The 20,295-nt window shown below is 37.9% G+C and overlaps 1 protein-coding gene across 3 annotated transcripts in view; it reads left to right on the top strand.

Annotated features, from left to right (window-relative positions):
* ZNF704 (zinc finger protein 704) overlaps positions 1 to 20,295 on the top strand; it is a 101,648-nt gene that overhangs the window by 10,173 nt on the left and 71,180 nt on the right. For all 3 annotated transcript variants that reach the window (XM_053970681.1, XM_053970661.1, XM_053970671.1), the window contains exon 2: positions 8,939 to 9,186. In XM_053970681.1, coding sequence (XP_053826656.1) covers positions 8,939 to 9,186 — 248 coding nt within the window. The remainder of the gene's footprint in view (positions 1 to 8,938; positions 9,187 to 20,295) is intronic.

Genomic DNA, 20,295 nt, shown 5'->3' with positions numbered 1-20,295 from the left:
ATTTGCACATGAAATTCAACTAGTAAATGCCATATTGATATATCAGTAAGACAGTCCATACACAAGGCTGTATTAAGCTACATAAGCTGTTGTGTACAACTTTTTAATCTAGAAAATCAAAATTAGGGGCAGCAAAGACAGTAGGTACTTTACCACTGGGTTCTAGGACCCTTTTTGCATCTCTTACAAGTAAAATCACCATTTCATAGAAAATAGATATTCATAGGCATACCATAAAAAAATACCGTGACATGAGGTTTCAGAACTTCAGTCAGTGCAGTGGGAACACCTGGTTTGATGTTGCTCACTACTTGCAGCTTGTAAGTACATCTAGTAATGCAACAGAAATAAGAACAGAATTCCCTGCTACCCCACATTAGCATGCTTGGTTTTGTCTCCAGTTCCAGGGTTTTTAGCTTCCCCAGAGATGACCAGCAAGATCTAAGTGTATCCTTCTCTTTTCTCCTTCTGTTCTCCTTGGCCAAGCCCTCATCTGTTCTCTTTGTGGCCACAGGTTGCTCTGGTGGCATTGGGCATTGCTTACACTGCTTTCATTGCAGGAGAGGTGAGGTGAACCTGCTGCCTGGCGCTTGCTTCCTTCCCACTTGCAGGGCCAGGCACATAGGTCCTTGTGAGAAAAATATGTGATAATTGGTTTAGTTGATTTTAAATTCACTTTCTGTGCAACCAGTAATTGGGAAGGCAATTATGACTGCCCATTCCTGGCCTGCAAGTCCTGCTAAAAGCGTCGTGGAGTACCAAGCACTCAGTGGTGAGCATGCTTGGCAAAGATTGAAGCAACAGAATTCCTAAATAAAAAATGAACCTGTTTTTTGCATCTATGACCCTCCACTTTCCTCCTGTTTAAGACTTTCCAAGGTACTGTCTATATTTTTAGATGTTTAGAGGCAGTGTGTTTCTAAGGCACTTGTTTTATTTAAGAAAAGGAAAACAGGACTGAAATAGCTCTGCTGAGATCTGCCAGTGATGCCAAGCCTGGGGGCCAATGTCCAGTTGGAACCCAGGTAGTTGGGTTTGCAGGGTGGTCACTGCAGGTCACATCCCTGTGTGTACAGCATAGCCAGGACACAGAACACAGAGTTATTTCTTTGAGACTTAAACATTGCAAGCAAATTTTGAAGATGCACACTTCCAGTAATCAGTATTAAAATTTGGTAACTGTTACTAATTGGTGTCTGATAATGTTAGAAGTTATGTCACGTACCTTTCTGTGAGGAATTTACTATGCCTGCATATGGGCTTGGAAAGAAAGCTACCATACTTCCACATCTTCATTCATTTGTTGATGTGGTGGAGAGAAAAAAGGCACAAATATCTCTGAATAATTTTTGTTCAGACCTGAAAATGGTGTATGGGAAGGACCATGAATTCCCAGTGTTCTTTGCTGTGTCCCCTTGTATTCTTAGTAAGACCTTTCTGTTCAGTTTTAATAACATTTATGCTTCATGTGCCAGTTAGTGCAGTAGTTCAGACGTCAGAAGTTGGTGGTGGTTTTATTTGGGGTACAACAGGTATTGAATGGGTATTGAATTTCAAATGTGGGAGTGAAAGTTTCTGTCATTCATCTGGGTAGATTCTCTGTAACTCAGAAGCACCTTAACCTGGTGCTGGGATATGTGGGTATTGTAGATGAGTTATGTTTAGCCAGGTAAGTGCTGACATACACGTGAGGATGATGGGATCGTAGAAGCTTCTTGCTGACTGCAGTTCTTGCTGCATAACACTGTATTGTGAATCCAGGCAACTTAGCATGCTTAGAATTATGTTTTAATACATAGAAAATATATTCTTTGGATGGTTTTCTATGTTTGGTCAAATGAAGATAGGGATTTTGTCCTAGCCTGGTTGAAGATGAATAGTGCATTACTGTACATTAATGTGTACTATATATTGTAAAGAATATTTACAGTGACCTTAAAATGCATTATGTTCTATATTGTTAGAGACCAACAATTTATAAATGCTTAGAGTGATTAGATCAACGTGATTTATGTGTAATGAGCAACTGCTGGTGAAGTGAGTAATTAAATGCAAAATATACTCAAAAATGTAATAATACATTGAAATTCAGGGCAGATTATTTCCAAGCATCATTACAAGAATCTGTCTTATCTCTTTGTGTTGCAGTATGAATAGGGATTTCTAGCAAAATGGAAATTTAATGCATTCTTTCCTTCCAGTGAGGACACTGTTTTTGAATGTCAAAAATTAGAGCCTTTTAAAGTAAAAAAAACCCTCTGTTACAGGAACCTAAACTGGAAATATTGTATGAAGCAATATGAGTGAACCAAAATCTTTGTCCTTCCAGGGATTTAATTTAAATATTTTTTACTTGCATTTAATTTTGGTAGCAGGTTTGGTGTTTCTAATTTTTGGTTTGTGTTTTGTTGTGAACTTTATTCCTGGTTTCTTTCTTGTTGAGAAAAGTGTCTTATCCCTGTCCCTAGAGTTTTGCCTGGCTGTTCAGGCTGGCCTGAAAAGGGCCTTGCAGTTATTGAGCTCTTGTTATTGAGCTCTTATTTGGCTGAACATTTTAAATGTATGTCATGTTACAGATACACATTTCATTCTTGTTTCCCATTAACATGCTAGGCTGAAATACATTGATTCCTTCTTTCACTTCCCCATTGAGCTGCCTGTTTGTTTTGTAATGGATCAAAAATGTTGCTAAAGCCTTGTTTAATTAAAAAAAAAATCGTGGAACTTTTGTTTTCTTACCAGCTGGGAGTTCTATTGGCAGTCCCAAACACTTAGGATGATTACATCTATTTCAGAAAATGGAAAGAGGTGGTCACAAAGCCAGAATCAAAAAATGGTTTATGAAAAGCAGCAGTTATAGAGTGGGTTGGCTGGTGCTAAACCATCTCATAGCTAATCTGTCTAATCTGCTGTTTTTTTAATTGGTGTTTAATCTAAAGAGTTTTTTGATGGAATTAGATCAGTTGATTACATCATAAATCCGATGGAAATCAAAAATCCACATCCAGAACTGTGTCTTTATCAGCTATGTAGTGTTAATATTGTGCATAGGCCTAGGACTCACTGTTAAAATTATTTATCTATTGACAATGCAAATAGCCAGAATTGGAGCAGTGAGTTGGGTGACTGCTGGTGGGGTGGGTTTTTTTGATATGTGTTTTTTAATGAGCATGTTACACCCCCCCCCCCCATACCACCACCCCTCAACCCTGCCTCTCCCACTCTAGGAAACGGCCTAGTGTGGCTTGTGAGGGATCTTGTTGTTTTTGAAATGAAGGGACACTGGAGTTGACTCCAGTTAGAGTGGTCTGTAAGTGAGGTAAAGGAAATACAGCTTTATGGGTTGAGAGAGGAAAAAAAGTTTGTACAAAAATGGATACATGACAATGGCTTCAGGATTATTAAGAAATGGTGGGATTACTCTAAGCTAGATTCCCAAAATGTATTTCCACTAGTGTGTGTGTTTATAGGGAGCTTTGGATACAGTCAGCTTTTCTACAGATACTTGCCTTGTAAAATAGTTTTATTGGTTTTTAGAGGTACTTCTTCACTTTTATTGTAAAATTAGCTTTATTATCTGTATGAACAAAATATAATGGCACAAAATAGGCCACAGTTGGAAGATTATTTACTTTACACAGTCCTTTAGGATTCAAAGTGTGTGTGGAAGGGACATGCTCAACTTTCTCATGTGTCTTAGTCCTTCCAGATCCCAGCAGACATTATGAGGAGAAACAGAAGTTAGCCAGTGTTAACCCCCAGAAGTTTAAGGGGGCCTGCTGGGCTCTCACTGCTGTGCTGCCTGCCAGTGAGCTGCAAGCCTCTCTTTGCCGAGGCTGTGGTTGGCAGGCAGATGCAGTCACACTTGTGGTAGGATCTTCTTGATCTGGTGTGAATCGGTGTAGCTTCATGGAAGGTGCTTCATCGAGTCACAGGGGGTGGGAGGCAGTGCTCTGTTAAGCTGGGCAGCTGCCATGTGGCAATCAGCCCTTGAGATGTTTATAAAACTGTCAGCAAAGTAGGCATGGTATGTGGTGTGGCAATTCTTTCAGTAGTTTATTTCCATCTGTCTGTGTCATCTATTACAAAGTCTATTAAAAATTACATTTCTATTCCTGCTGTGCCCACCTGAATCCACAGGTTCTTCACCAAAAAAATAGGAAATTTGAAAGAACATGGGTAGGAGTTAGTTTTCACATTTGAAGATACATTTCCATACAGTTGGGTCACATAGATGCAAATAATGCTAATATTCTTGGGAGTTTAGTGCCTTCCATTGTATAGGAATCACAGACATCTTAATGCCTGTTAAATGCTACTGGGTTATTTGTAAATAAATAACTCCAGTTTTTAAGCAGTAGTGTACCATAAGCAAGGGAAGATGATAAAGTCCAATCAGGTTGTACTAAAGGGGTGACATACATAATCTGTCAAATCTGACTCTCTGTGTTTCCATATAAATGTGATACGTCTACCTATTCTAGTTTTCGCTGATCCTTTGAATAGGCCTGACCACAGCTTCAGTGCCTGAGTTGTCTTTTTGATCAATAATTTTTTTGCTGTTCAGGGTAAAATGCAAACTGAAATTTTACTGAAATTGGAGGAGACTGAGGTTTGACTGCAATGTCAGCATCTTATCAGGATGTGCTCTTGGGTAGGGCAAAAATTGACTGCACATAAGTTAAGGCCTAAACTACTGAAAAATTGCAGCCTGCACATCATTTGTAAGGAATAGTGAAACACTTCTTTAAATTCCTCAGTTTGTGTCAGTGTCAAGCATGCTCATCATTTTGGACAGGACTTACATTGCAACACATGGTCTTGATGTGGAGTTTAGGACCAGCAATTTGGTTAGGACAAAATACCACCACATAAAAGTTTCTATTGGCAGGTTAAGATAGGTTTTGCAATGAAAAATTATTAATATACTGCTGAAAATAGTAACTATGCTAATAATTTAGCTGTCACATGGATTATTAAACTTTGTCATTTAATAATAAAGAATCAAGCTTTAAAGTAAAACCCTTAACTTAAAAGTAAAACCCTCAATCTAAATATATACGATTGTCTTGACAACTTTGAAACAGAAATTGAAAGGCTTTCTTAATAAAGTTTTTACTTAGAGACCAAAGCAAGAAATGGTTTTCAGTTTTTGCAGGATGATTACTGAAGGACTAACGCCATATCAGACCTCAGCTCTGGCACTGCCCCATGCTTGAGCTCCAGTGGGGAGGCTTGGATAATATGGTTGTTTCCAAGGAGCACAGTATCAAAAGTCTCTCTTGCCCAATAGGGATGGGGGGGAAATTGACAAAGGTAGGTGGAGGTAACTGCAGAGAGAAACAAAACCAGTTTTTTTTTAATTTACAGGTGGTTTATAGCTCCTGTTTCTGTGACTGAACATCCAAGTGATGTTGGTTGCCTGAGGCCAGGTTGTAAAGAACTCTGTTGAAAGTAAGCTGAAGGTTGCTAATGGCTTAAGGGTGAAAATACACAGTGAATTGCATAGAAAAGCAGCCTATTATCAAGTGGCTTGTATGAGCGATAATTCATCAAGTGCATGAAAAGGACAGAAGTTTTACCAGTAGTTGATACTGGAGGCAATAAGATGGCAAATTTGGAGGACAAGAAAAGCGGAACCATTTGAGAACAGCAAAGGATGGAGAAATGTGAAGTATTGGAAGTAAGCTGAAATAAAATGGTGTCAAAGACTTACATTCTATCTGTCTGTGAGACAGGCCTAGACAGGTTGGACTAGATCTTCCACAGAATTTTTGCTGAAACATTCTGGACTTGAAGGACCACCACAAGACTCAAGTGGATAAAAGAATATTAAGGATCTATGAAAAAAAAATAAAGTTACTAACAATATGTGGCAGAGCAGTTAACTATCTGGAAAGATATATTGGAAATTTTCTTTGTTATCTCTGAACTATGAAGCAGAGCTTGAAATCAGAGGCGTCCTGGTCATTAATCAGTGTTTTCCAGGAAGTGAGGAACCTGATCATTCAAATGACTGTGGCCCTCAGCACTCCTCACATCAATGGCTGCTTGTGTAGGTGATTGGATTTCCAGCAAAAGACACCATCCACTTCCAGACAGGGCAGGTGTCTCAAGGGGAAATGGCTTCCAGAGACATGGACTAATTAAAATAGAAAAACTGCATGTGGAGTAGGGGAAAGCTACTGGAGAAAGCCCACCAAGGAAAACTGTTGGCTTTCTCTTCATGATCACCTGCTTCTAAAGCAGAAAAGATTCTTTACATGCAGTCACTCTCAAGGGAAAGTTTAGAAAGAAGTTAGTATTTCCAAGCATCTGTTGAAAACTGAAAATGAGGAAGAGAATTAGTGTAAGTGTTGGATTTGGTCTCCTACTTTTTCTGGCTATTGGCTGAAGAACCCGAGCTGCTTCTGCAACCTGAGCATTTGCTCTGTGATTTTTGTCTTTCCTCACTTCCATATGCATGCATGGGGCTGACTATTAATTGTGGCATATTGACATACGAAATGTGTTTGAACTGGATAAATTTGATATGTAAGAATAGATTATCTGGTATCACAGTAAAAGTATTCTGCTATTTTTGGTTTTGGCTTTATATTACAGCTGTAGTCTGAGCCTGCAACCTTCTGTCGTCACTACTTAAGTCTGTAAAGAAAACTCAGCAATGTATGGTACATTCTATTTGCTGAAACTGAGTAAAATCCTACAATTTCATAAATAGAAGACAAAAATACCTTTTTTCCTTTGGTACAGTCATGCACTTAGTCCATTAAAAGATTAATTAAAACCATCCTGATGAAAACTGAGTTCAGTCTTGCATTGGAGAGTAGGAAATGAGGGAGGATGTCCCTCTCCTGTGCTCTTGGCGTTTTCCACGCTAAGGGCTGTAGAGGGTAAGGAGGCAACTGCTGGTGCTGCCCAGTACTTGTGCACAGCAGCACCCCTGCCATGCACAACGGGTGGAGCTGCTCCTGCCCTGCACAGAACTCTCCTCTGCAGCGGATGAGGTGGAAATCCTGGGCAGGGAGGAAGGGAGGTGTGGTCATGCAAGGGAAGACCATGCAGCAGTGGAGGAGATGGAAATCAAGAATTATGTAAACCCTTGTTTGGTGTTACATAATTTCTAGGGGCTGGATATTGGAACTTGGGTATTTTCAGGCTTTTTTGTTACTTCACTGCATTACTTATAAGTCAGTTTTAATGAAAATTGAGGGCAACTCAGCATTTCAGTGATTCTCAGGCACTCAAAAAAAGGCTAATTGTAAATCTAAGAAGTTTTTTTTAAAAAAATCATTAAATCAGAATTCAATTTGTGTTGTTTATATGTATTCTCCTAATTCTGTATGATCACATGCTGACTGTTTTGTCTTCCAGGCAGATTTTCTTGGTAATGTGTCATCTGTTTGTGTGTGAAGTAGTGTAAAGTGTCTAATTCTTTCTACTGTTTACGTTCATAGAATAGTAACTCTTGTTTTGTTCTTGAAGCAACTGCTAAAAGCCCTTCAGTGGAAGCACTAGAAACAATTAAATCATCAGTCCTAAATATGCATTCGTGATGTGATACACTTTACAGAATACAGCAAAATTACTGTGGCAAGTATCTTTCCTGTGAACTTAAAATTGCTTGCACCATTTCTGTAACTGCCAAGGTTTGAAATCTACAAACAGAGATCTGTGGAGAGAGGAATATATTTTACTACATAAATATATTTATGTATAATATATTTATATGTAAGCAATATATTGATTAAGTTTTTGGATGATGAAAAGGAGGAATAAGTTGGAAGAGTTGACATAGGAATTTCAGTTTATTGGTGCTGTTACTATCTGAGGACCATACAGCTTGGGTATCTCCAATGTAAAGATCAGCAATAATTTACAAATATTTTAAAATCCAGTTTGCCAGCTCTAGAAGGCACCTGGATTTCTGCGAGCAAGTGCATGTGGTGTGGCAGTACCTCTGATCAAGGCAGGAGAAGCTGCCACTTTGTTGGACCGTATTTTGCTTGGCTGTTTGGGTTGTTGGGTCACCTCACAGATACGTCTGCCCCTGTGAAACTGTAGCTGGCCAGGGAAGTGTAGCTGCCCAGGGAATTGATTTCACAAGAAAATCTAGGTCCTGTGCTTTGTTTTGCTTGCTGGGAAGGTGGAGTGGCTTGGTTCTGATGAGTTTTTGGGGTCTTCCCTGCAACCCTGCAATAGTATGCTTTATAAACACCAGCACATTGTATTCCAGAGTGGTAGTGTATTTGTTAAGACACCTGTTTGCTTGGGAAGTCTTTGCTTGTGAGAAGAGGCAGACCAGAAGATACGGGAAGTGCTGGCAAAGAGACAACCTGGAGTTGCTCCTGGGTGTGTGTCCCTGCTCACTATTGCTGGATGGGCTCCTCACAGAGATCCTGCTGCCATCAGTTGCTCCCCTTTGCCTTCTGGCAGATGAGTTGGATCATAGCAAATTATTTTTATGCTCCTGGAAAAACCCTCATTTACAAATCCAGCTTTTAAACAATCCAGTATGTGGCTGTAGGAAGTGCTTTAATTTTTTGGTTATGTTTAATCTGGAAAAATTCTGACTTTTTTTCCTGCAATTTTAGGAGGAAGGCAGCTAGGATTTCTTTTGCATAGCTATGTAGCACAGATGTGTGTACATTAAAGATATGTTGTTTATAATTTGGTTTCTGACATTCTAATTCAAATACCTTTTTGATTTAACACAAAGAGGTTGATAGCTTTATCAAATGGACAAAAATTGCTTATTTTCCTGGCTAGTCTTCAACATTTTTGAGAAATTAATGGCAGTTTCAGAATTTATGAAGGACAAAGAAATGGTATTCACTAATTCAAATAACTAATTAGAAGCAAATGCCTGTAGGTAGTCGGTTGTTTCCCATTTTAGGCAAATTAAAGGAAAATTTAATAATTGCTTTCCATTTTTCAGGCAGCCAACATCAAGCGTGAAATGACCTTCCATGCATTTCAACAGGAGGATGTAAAAAGTGACATCAGTCGAAAACTGCCAGACCAACAGTTTCTCCTGTTCACCACAAAGGAGGAAGATTTAAAAACAGCAGAGACCAAAAAACTTAACAGAGCTCATGAGTATGAAAAAGAAAACACTCGTTCTGTTTGTCTTCTGGAACAGAAGCGCAAGGTTGTTTCTTCAAATATTGATGTGCCTCCAGCAAGGTGAGTTTGATTTTTTTGTTGTGTTTTGTTTTAAGCTTTATTCCTTTTTTTTCCCTGCCATTTTTTAAATGGGACATTAGATTTTAATGGGACATTAGATACAAGTTTGGTAAACAGCACTATGAACTGCTAAGACTAGTGTTTGTGCCCAGGCACTCCAAAGCCAATCACAACCTTCCTATTTCAGGGATCTGCTAGGAAATTAAAAACACCAGTAGCAGAAAATAAGAGCATCTGCAGAGTAGGACTTGCTATTGCTTTTGCATTGTTTTTGCTTTTAAAATGTGCTGCAGCTGAGGTACTTGGAGAAGAGGATGTGTCTTAAGAGGAAGAGATTGTTGACTCAGCTTCACCCTGAGAAGTAATCTTCTAAATTAGACACAGAATCATCTTACCTGCTAGCAATTTATTTTTCAAATTTTTTACTGTCATACTTGCAGACACTTTATACTCATTGGGTATTCTGTGTTGCAAGATGACAAGTGCTTTTTCTTTTTCTTGTTCATGTTAGCATCAGTTTGTCTGTAAAGATTTCTGCTTAATCTGCCTGGTAAATTTACTCGCATGTAATTCAATAAAAGGCCTTTCAAGTTTATGATGCTACTTAAAAAAAATGTAGTCAAAACAGATTTTTAGTTTTTCAGTTTGTTGTTCTGAAAACAAACATAACCAGCAGGTTCTACCATATCATCCAGAACAAGATGACTTGATGTTTTTTTTTCCTCTGGCTGTCATAGATGTCACTTGCACTGTGTCTATGAGCATTTTTACAGGATTTTCCCCCCATATATATGTAGTAAAAAGCTATATATTGCATCCTTGAAATGTTAGGATACTTATATGGGATTTTCACTAGTAATCAACCTTGTAATGTCTGAGTGCCCTTCTCATTCATCCTCTGTGTCTCAAAGCAAATAGGATCACAAGAACATGTGGGTCAGGAGGGACCTCAGGAAGTCACCTAGTCTAACCTTCTGCTCAAACCATATGTTAGCATTTCCATTTAACTACTGAGGCTGCTAAGGTACAGGGTTTAAGTGCATTTTTGTGTGACTTCATGCAGATAATCTACTTGAAGTAGTAGTTGAGCCCTCATTTTCTATAGCTACAAGATCATCCTTCCTTGGAGGGATGGATATTTTTTCCCCAATGAGCTGGAAAAGAGGATGAATAAACATCTTTATTGCCTTCTTAAGGCTAATTGTGACACTAGTTGTGAGCACAGGATACTTAAGATGATAGGAAATAAGTTCACTTACAAAGGTGTCTTCTAAAGTTGTTCTTTCCATCTGCATGTATTTTATTAGGAGCATAAAAATTACTGTGTTATGTTGTTGTGTGTTTTCAGACATGCAGGTTGAGCTCTGGCATTAGCAGAATTAAAGAATGAAGTAGGAAAGAAACCTGAAATTTATGTTCAATAGCATAATAAACATTTTGGTCATTCTTGCTACATATTTCCAGTCAAGCTCAAGTTTTACTTTGAAGCTGAGGTGAATTACTGGGCCATTTGTCCGCAGCTGACGGGAAAAACACTTAAACTTGGAGATCTTTGCTTGGAGATCTTCCTAAATATTTGCTGTTATAATTGAATGTTGTAATTAACCCAGTCTCTCTTCCATGGCAGCACAGTTTCATCTCTTTAGTCATGTTCTCCAAGAAGACTCTATTCATTTCTTGCCTCTTTCTAGGCCCCTTCCATCTTCTGTCTAGGATTGTGCTGAGAGAGCTGTATGTTCCTCAGAGGTGAATTCCTCGTTCCTTTGCCTCCTGGCAGGACTCATTGGGTTGACTGTCCTTTCTTATGATGAGAAAATTCACCTGCCTTTGCAGATTTGTTATACCCAGCTGTGGAAGGTCATCTTGAATTGATCAGATAATGTTTACAATTATGTGGGACAAATAAGGGATTTAATATGGTCTTAATTTCTTATTGCTACATATACCCTCTTTACAAAAAAACCCCAAATTTTCTATTTTGTAAAGAGGGCATATGTAGTAATAAGTGAAAGTGAAGCTTGTTATTTATTTTGTTTTAAAACCTTAGTGGAACTGAGTGGAACCCATTTCACTTCAGGCGCTGAAGTGAAAGATAACATTACATTCTCCAGTATCCCACTAAACTCATTACAATATTTAAGTGATTTTGAGGCATTACAATATTTAAGTGGTTTTGAAATCAAAACTTTGGATTCATTATTAGCAGGGGCATATGAGTATGTCCAAAAGAGCTCTGAAAAAGTGTTTCCAAAAGAACTGTTAAGAGTTGGATAAATTTACTTCTCTTTTTCCACAAAATGAAATAAAGCCATCCCTTCTTAGCTGTTTTAAGGATCTCAGTGAATAAGAATGGAATTCTTTGTGAGGCACTGTATCTAAAATAACTAACAGTTCAGCAAAACACCAGCATAATGTTTCTTGGAGGCATTCAGCTTCAGGGCTTTCATTATTGCTTATAGATGCTGAAATTTTAGAAATGTTAAAATATCTTAACTGACTCCTAGTGTTTTGTGTGCCTGGTAGTCAGGTGCATGGAAATTATAGTAAAATAAATATTTCATTGGAAGCAGAATTTTTACGTTCATTGTTTACATTTTTATTTCATCTTGTGAAAATACTACAGACGTTTCTCTCTATGTTATGTCCTGTACTGGAAGTGTCTTTTGGATTAAGACAGGAGGAGATCATGACTTTTTCATAATGACTTTTATTTTTGGAACGCAAGAAATCAAATGACAGTTAACAGCATCAATTCTTTCCCTTTTCAGATTTCTTCAGTTGGTCATTTTGAACAAAATTTATCTGAGCTAAACTGTGTTCCTTCTTCTGAAATGCAGAAATGCAGATAAGCATAAATGAAACTGTTCAGCTTGAGCAAATGAATTATTTGATATAATGAGGAAACTTGAATTCTTTATTTTTTCCTTTAAATATTGAATTTATTGTCAGTTTGATGCATAAAGAACTGCAGTCTTGGAAAAAGTGGTCTGGGTTTGAACTGCAGTTATCTCTGAGAACTGAGATGTTATCTGTAGAAGAGAGAAAAAACACACTTTCAGTTGATCTCCAGTTCAAGCAGCAGCAGTCAAACACAGCCAGATCCATGGATCTAAGTAGTGAAAGGCCCTTTCACTAAAAAGAGAGTGGTATCGCTGCCCACCTTGTCTGGTGGGCAGAAGCAAGCCCAGGTTTGCCAGTATTTCAGACAGCTATGTCTGTAGAGGTCAAATCTAATCAGAGATTATGTTCCCAGTAGGCAGAGAGGTGTGGAAATTAATAGGACCTTCTTGCTCATTTGTATTTTCTTCAGATACTTACCATCATGGATACATAGTTCCAAAGCATGTCAATAATAAAGACATGAAAGAGTGAAAGAGCCTGGACTGCTGATACAGTGGGTGTGAGGATGTGAGGAGAGACCCAGTGCAGGCCAGGTACATAGGGAATGGCTTCTGTCTCTTGGAAGAACGAGGATAGAAGGGTGGGTGGTGGAGAGCAGGGGATGAAGTCTCTTTTTTTTTTTTTTTTTTTTTTTTTTTTTTTGAGTAACATGTGAGAATAAATGTCTGAAATTGGTAGTGATGTGTTTTTACCACTGGAAGCCCTTCAGAACTTAAATGCAGTAGTGTCAGAGGAGGTCCTTTCAGGTGTTCTAGAAGGCACTAGGCATGCATCACTTCTACCCCTCTGATGGGTAGGTGCATTTGTAAAAATCAACAGATTTTCTTTTGTTAGTCTTCTGCTAGATGACCTCAAAATATTGTGAAATTTGTATTATCCTCTTGATACATCATCCTCGTTTTCCCCAGCCCTCCTGTACTCTGTTGTCTCTGAAGAAAACAACAAAAGATACATTTTCTAACTACCTATCTTTTTCTACATAGTTTGTGCTGCTAAAGGACAAGCCACAGCTAAACATCAGCTGCTTAAACATTTCCTTATAGTGTTAAAATAGTTATTGTGCAATAAACCCTAGCTGCTATGCCTTAGGTTTTACTGCTGTTAAGCAGTGACATTTGCCATGATAATAATATATTGGATTTTGCTATCTTCTGATGTTTTTATATTAAAAAAGGTTTTTTATATTAAAAAAGCTGTTTTATATTAAAAAAGCTGTTTTTATATTAAAAAAGCTGTTAATTACTGTGAAATTAATTTTTATTCCTGTACCTACATTTTATCTACTAATTAGTTTATAATTTAATGGAAAAATATATTAAATAATTGAAATAAAGTAAATGAAATATCTCTAGGAATTCTCTCCAACATTGTCTCTTTAGGTCTTTGTGGAATAGCTACAGAAAGCTGGGGCAAAATGAATTTCAGCGACGTTTCCTGACCATCATTATAAAGAAATAGTACAGATGGTGATGTATTTTCATCCCTAAATTATTTTCTTGCTTGGCCTCTCCAGGAACATAGCTCTGGGCAGCCTTCTGATTAGAGTGTGTTGTTGATCTGTAGGGCCTGCTGGGCATGATTGATTATGCACCATGCATTCCAATGGAAACATTTGCATATTTTCGTAGCCAAAACTCTCCAGGAGCCTGACTTCAAGATCAAAAGCAGTATCTGCTTAACTATGATAACCTCACTGGAAGGACTTCCCAATCTGATTGTAGAGGGAAGAACCTGCTGATCAAGTTGTGCTTTTCTGTTTATCCAGAGGTGGTATTTATTCAGAAATTGTCTTCTATTATTTTTCTCCATCTGTTTTAGACTAGTCCTCAGTTTTCTTGGGGGAGTTCTTTCCTATATCTCTCACAATTTTTGCTGAGGGGACTGATGGGGCAGCTTCAGAGGGCATCAACTATTTGTTGGCTGCTGAGGATTTTCAGCTTAATTGAGTGCAAACAAAAGGCCAAGAAATCAGGCTGTGCTTTGGAGCTACTGTGAGCTTCTGAACCCTCTAAATTTCCCTGCTAGTCCAATAGCTTTTCATGGAGGTGTGATACTTTCTCCTATTTTTTCACAATCCTGTAGGTTGAGTGCTCCTTTTTCTTAAGTTTCATTTCCTGTACTCGTGCTACTTAGAAACTTTGATAACAGTTGTTTTTATATAACAAAAACTATTCCCAGTGTCATTCCTGTATTTCAGAGCTTCTGTAAAAAATCTGATAGTTGGCAATTCCATGCACTTAAAAGCAGCTTCTCCAGACATATACAGCAGTGAATTATTGAAGTAATAAATTGTTGCTTTGTTTACTACACTTATTTAGTTAAATATGTGTGCAGCTTGATTGAATTTTACCCAAACAGTCAGTAAAGCTTGATTATATTTAATATTGATGGTAGTACACTGTTTGTCATGATCTGCTACAAAATGGTGTGGTGCCTTCTAGGATCAAACTGATGATAGAAAAAAGTCTTATCCAAAGAGCAATCAGAGAAAGGGTCTGTGAGCATATTTTGAAGTAAAAACGTATGTATTTCTTGATGCTGTTTTCTAGTGTTACATTTCCTTTGCATTCTAGAAGGACTGTAGGTATCTTTTGAGCTCTGGATGCCTTTCATTTGCCTGCAGTATGCAAAAGCAGTGTAGCAGAAACTTCTTTGAAAATGGTAGATTAAATTGCTAATAAAAACTTTGCATGTAGTTTCCGCAGAGCCAAACCACAACTCCATTAGTCACCTTGCACATCTGGAAGGCCATCTTCAGGTTAGTTGCCTAGGTGTGCATAGTGTTTGTTGCCATGATAGCTGAACCAGCTTCTCATGATGTTGAGACAGATGACAGCATTCCTGACAGCTTGCAAACTGCTGGAAACTCACCTTTCAAGTGGTGAGATGCATCAAGTCTCAAACATGCTGGGGAGCAGAGTAGGGCTGTTCCCATTTTAGGTGTGGCTGACCACTGTGGGGGTTAAGCTTGTTATAAATAAGTTTGTATTTCCTAGCTGATGGTATGGGCTCAGGCATTACTGTTCAGAAGTCCCCACTGCCAGAGTGCCACAGGAATATGCTGAATAGGATTGTTTATTAAAAGAGTTGTAGCATTCCCAGCTGTAGAAAAAATTGCTCTGAAATTGTGCATAATGTATCTTTATTTTTTAGTGGACCATTGTCAGTTCTCCCATTTCTCTCCTTTGTGCTGTGCTGTGTGCAGATTTGACACTTGCAAGATATTTCATACTTGACTGTGTGACTGATGTCCCCATGACCATCATGTTCAATCAGTTGCAGCTTGTAAGAGGAACCAGGTATCTGACCAGTACAATTTATTTTCATCACTTGTCTTGGATGTGCTGGATGGCCTATCCAACAGGATTTTACCAGCATAATTTTCTTGTTAAAGCACAGATTTTGGATTAGTTAACATTTCTCTTGAGGTATTTTTTTCCAGTAATGTTTAAAGCAGAAGGAATATTAATCTCCTGAATAAAGAAACATGCTCTTGCTGTTCTTTACTTGTAATGTTTCATATTTGATAATGATTCTCACACAATGGGGCATAATGGCAACTATGTGTGATTGTGGGTTTTGAGTCTGGTTTACCATAACTGATTCTATGAGAGCAGGATGTGATTTAACAGGGATAGACCTAACAAGGATACAGCTGAAGCTTACTTCTCTTGGAAAAGTGACTCTCTCATTCGTGGGACCTTTTGTAGCACCTGGTCAACATTTCTGAGTTCATTGTTCCCAGGTTCCATATTATTAATGTTCGAAGAGGGAATTTTAACACCAGCTGGTGACTTTGGCCATCTGGATTTTTGGCCAGTGTTAGTTTCCATTTTTTTCAATTCACTTGCTACCCAGTGAAAAACACAATGTGTGAAAATTTGATGGTACAATTAAGTGTAATAAAGCTAAGTTGTTCTACAGCCTGACATTGGAGTTTGTATTATTTTAGGTAATCATTGTTTTCAGATGAAGGCTTTGCTTGTGCATATATATATATATAAAAATAAATAAGTTTCCCATTTCTCTAGAAAATCCTGTATTCAAAGTACTGCAACAGTCTTCGTCTGTTGAAGTATACCTACATCTCTTAAAAATCTTCTTCCACTGGTACCAGTACAAAAGGCTACATAATTTTATCTGTGTGATGGAAGTTGCCAACAGACAGTGATCTCATTACGAAGCAAATTTCAATGAATTCCTCAAAAGTGGCACAGAGGAAAAATGTGTCCCTAATCTGCAACGACTGTTAGGCGCTGGTTTGTGAAGAGCTGCATTCAGTCAGCACTGCTGCTCTCTGTGTTAGCCATTGATGTGAATGCACGGCTTGTTCTCAGCTCTTCAGTTCCCTTAAAAAATGGAGTGTAATTTCAAAACACTCCTCAACAGCAGGCAATATTCAATAAGAGTAATTTCTTTGTGGTTTGTGTTAGCTGTGGCACAAAAAAATTCCTCTTGAAATGCCATCTGTGCTGAGAAAAAGAAAAAAGTCAATGAGTACATGGTTTGTAACTTGTGTATCTGTGAAAAACGTGCAAGAATGGCCTACTGTATATATGGTTACGCAGATTACACACATCACAGCTATGTTCGTAGCTATAATTTTATTTAAATGCTGTAAAATTAAAATATTCTAGTTTCTTTAGTGGTATTTGATGTTGTATCACTGAGGTCGTCAAAAACACAAAGCCTCTCTTTCTGAGAGAAGTCATATCACTGACAGTTATTTGTAAAATATATTTAGAAGTTTTTGTCTAAACTCAATTAGCATCATATGCATGAAAACATTCATTTTACACATTTTGAAAAAAGGAGATAGAAAGTGTTGTTTTTCTCCATTTATAGTAATATGCTTGCATTGTGTGTATGAGGAGTTATAAATATTTTGTTTATATCCCTGAGACAAATACACTACAGTGAAACTCCTATGACTCTTATTCATGTCTTTTATTAATAACTATAAGAAATATTTATATGATTATTTATACACATTAGATACCTGTTTTGCCTATTATGACTTCAGGTTTTGTGACAATAAGGGTGTTGTCAAAGAAGGGAGCACTTAATCACTTAAAAGTATCAGTATCTAAATTAGGATATGTGTGTAAATTAGTTTTTTTAAAGGGCTGTTTTTATTTGAAGCAGAACCCTATTTTCTTGTGATTTTACTAATCTGCATAGTTTAATATAGTCTGTAGCTCTTTCTTCTCAAATCCCCAATCATTTTGAGAACATGGTGAAACAGAAGTGATGCTAGATACACAAGGTCTGCATAAAGCCTCTACAAGTTTTGATCAGCAGTTAGTCTTTCAAAACAGATACAGTCTGATCTTGTAACTGAAGCAGCACTCAGTAACATGATATTGCACCACACCTGTACTACCTGTGGAAAGCCTAGCTCCATACCTGGATAAACAGCTGCTCTTTGGAAGCTTGCAAAAGTTTAACCTGATCACAGTTCTCTCGAGCCAACAATTAAAAATAGTTTCTGTTCTTCAAGTATGATAATCAAGATCAATACATAAACAGCTTTGCAATTTTGCATGGGTCTCTTATTTTAAATTCTGCCTTAAGAATTCCTGCAGGTGATCTGATACTGTGACCTCAGCCCATCTGTGCTTGGTACCCAGTGACCAGAACAGAGGTAGTAGCATCTTCAGAGGACTGGGGGAAACTGTGCTTAGAATATGAACTTCTGCTACTAGTTGTCCCAGCAGAGAAAGTTCATCCCAAAGTACTTTGCTTCTTTGCTCTTCCATAAAATGAGTAAAATGAAATTAGATTAGAAATTTTGCTAAAAATATTTCACATTACCAAGCAAATTTATTTTTACACTCTGCTTAAAACCAATGTTTAGAAACATTCATTTGTTCTCATTTTGGGATAAAACATTCTCTCTTAGTGGCTGCCTGTGTGATAGCCTCCTTGGGGAACTGAGGGGAAAAATATAGAATAAAATTGCTAAAATACAGTAGCAGAGTTTCCTTAATTATACATTATACTAAAATTTAGGTATCTGAGTGTTGTCCTTCCTTCTCTCCAGGGGGCCTACCAGAAGCCCAAAAATGGCTGGACAACTGAGCTGTGTTATCCTATGGAAAGAGTTGTCCTCTGCAGCATCAACACCAGCATACTGAGCTGAGGCTGCTGCTCTGTTGACATATGTATTTTTTTATAGTAATGGCAATATTCCAGATGGTAAAAGGAGTTGATGCTTTTAGTAAATTATTCTTATAAGTTGTTGTAACTGCTGCTCCTAATTTGATTTGGTTTGTTACCCAAAACTTAATGTCATGGCTGTTTGTTTGAGGAAGAACAGAGGGTGATATTTCCATGAGTAGCAGATATACTGTCATTATCATCAGCTTTATAATGAGGTGTAGAACATGTGGTTAGATAATGCTTTCCCCAGGAAAACCTCTGTTAAATACTTTGTAGTCTGAATCTTGTATGTGAAGGACATTTTTCATCCCATTCTGTGTCTTTTTAGTTGTGTATGTCCAATTCGTTCCTCCCTTGAAGGCAGGCAGTGACATAAGGTGTTAAAAAAGGCACTTAGTACTTTCCTATACACACACACACAGTGCCACATATTGTGCTGTCACCTGATGGCTTGGTGTGAGGAGATTCCTCACTTGGCTGGATGAGGAGGGAGAAGATGATGAATAGGGTGTGCTGGGCTTATTTTGAATTTTCTTTGTAATGAAAAGTGTCTGTGAAAAAAAGGTTTGATGTCACTTCCTTATAAGCCTGTGCTGACACTTTACAAAGAATGTTTTGGCTGCTCTTTTCTAGCTTAACTCGTCACGACTGCATGCTGAAGTCATGGACTGTTGTCAGTGCCCTCTTGGATTAAATGATCTGTTCTTTTCTCTCTAATAGAAAGGCTATTAGTATGGGGAATGTTTATGTTATCTCTTGCTTCTCAGTGCTGCTTAATTTATCTTATATAATGGCGGTTGTTTTTATGGGGTTCACTGGGCCCTTGGCTCCAAGGTTACAGCTGAGTAGTTCCCACAGTAAGTGCAGAGTACCTATTAAATAATGTGTTTATGGATGTGTATACACACACACACACACATATATATATTTTTTTTTAATTGGGGGTAAGCATTTGTTTGGTGACGTATTTGTGCTCATCTCTAGTATCTAGAGAAATGTTCTTCCTGATATTTAATCTTTCTGAATTAATGTTTCTGCTTCAAGTACCTAGAGTATCTAGAGTACTTTTAGATCACAGGAATAATAACAGCAGTAGTAAATACCTAGTCAATGGTGAAAGCCCTTTAAAATATGTCCCATAAAAAGGCTTGTGGTTACACTTACTGTATTTTGTGGTGTATATTTGATGATGATGTTGACAGAAATACGGGGTATTACAAAGGAAGATACATTACTCTCTTGCTAATCTCTGAATAAATTATTTGCAGGGGAATGCACAGTTTTGTCATTTTATTGTGTTCTGATCTCAGTAAGAAGCTTGAAGAGAAAATCTGCATTGAATGTGTAGTATAGGTCTTACCAAACTAGATACGTATTGCATGTATAATAAATCATTAACATTAAAGCAGTTCAAAACCAAGCTTTCACATCTTGATTTAAGACATAATAAACATGTCTTTTATTGGTCCTACAGATAGAAGCTTTGAATTACATTATGCAACAAATGTTCTTAGTTATCTTTAGTTGGGTTTTTTCCCTCTTGGGATTTTTTTTTTTTGGCAAGTTGTTGCGCAGACATCCAAACTGCTCACACTGTTAATTGAGTTTGCCTGTCATTATTATAGCAGAGGAATATGGGAGACAACATTTCTGCAGTGAGGAGTTGGATTTGAGAGCCTGGGAAAAGTACAGTTGCTGTGAAAGAAACCATGACGACTCAGTAGATGTCCTACCTACCACTGCTACCCATCCGTCTTGGATTCCTTCCATGGGACAAGGATTGAGGTCTCAGCAGCTGCTGCCCTTCAGTCATGGTTGTAGCTTAGCCTCCAGAGCATTTGGAGATGTTGGCCTCATTTCACCAGGGAAATGAGTTCACCTCATTTCAGCACTGCCCCCCCGCCCCCCCAAGATGGAGGGGCTGCCTGGTACAGCTCAGGAGACTGGCTCCTAGGTAGTTTTTAGTATATATACCCAGTAAAATACAGCCCTTACATCAGGGCTGCAGTTCATTAGTCATTAGTACCTTTTAAAGTACTGTTGACC

This window comes from Vidua macroura, chromosome 1 (genome assembly GCF_024509145.1).
Source record: "Vidua macroura isolate BioBank_ID:100142 chromosome 1, ASM2450914v1, whole genome shotgun sequence".
Taxonomy (NCBI): domain Eukaryota; kingdom Metazoa; phylum Chordata; class Aves; order Passeriformes; family Viduidae; genus Vidua; species Vidua macroura.
Note: the sequence above shows the minus strand (reverse complement) of the source record. Positions and strands in the feature narration are given on the sequence as shown.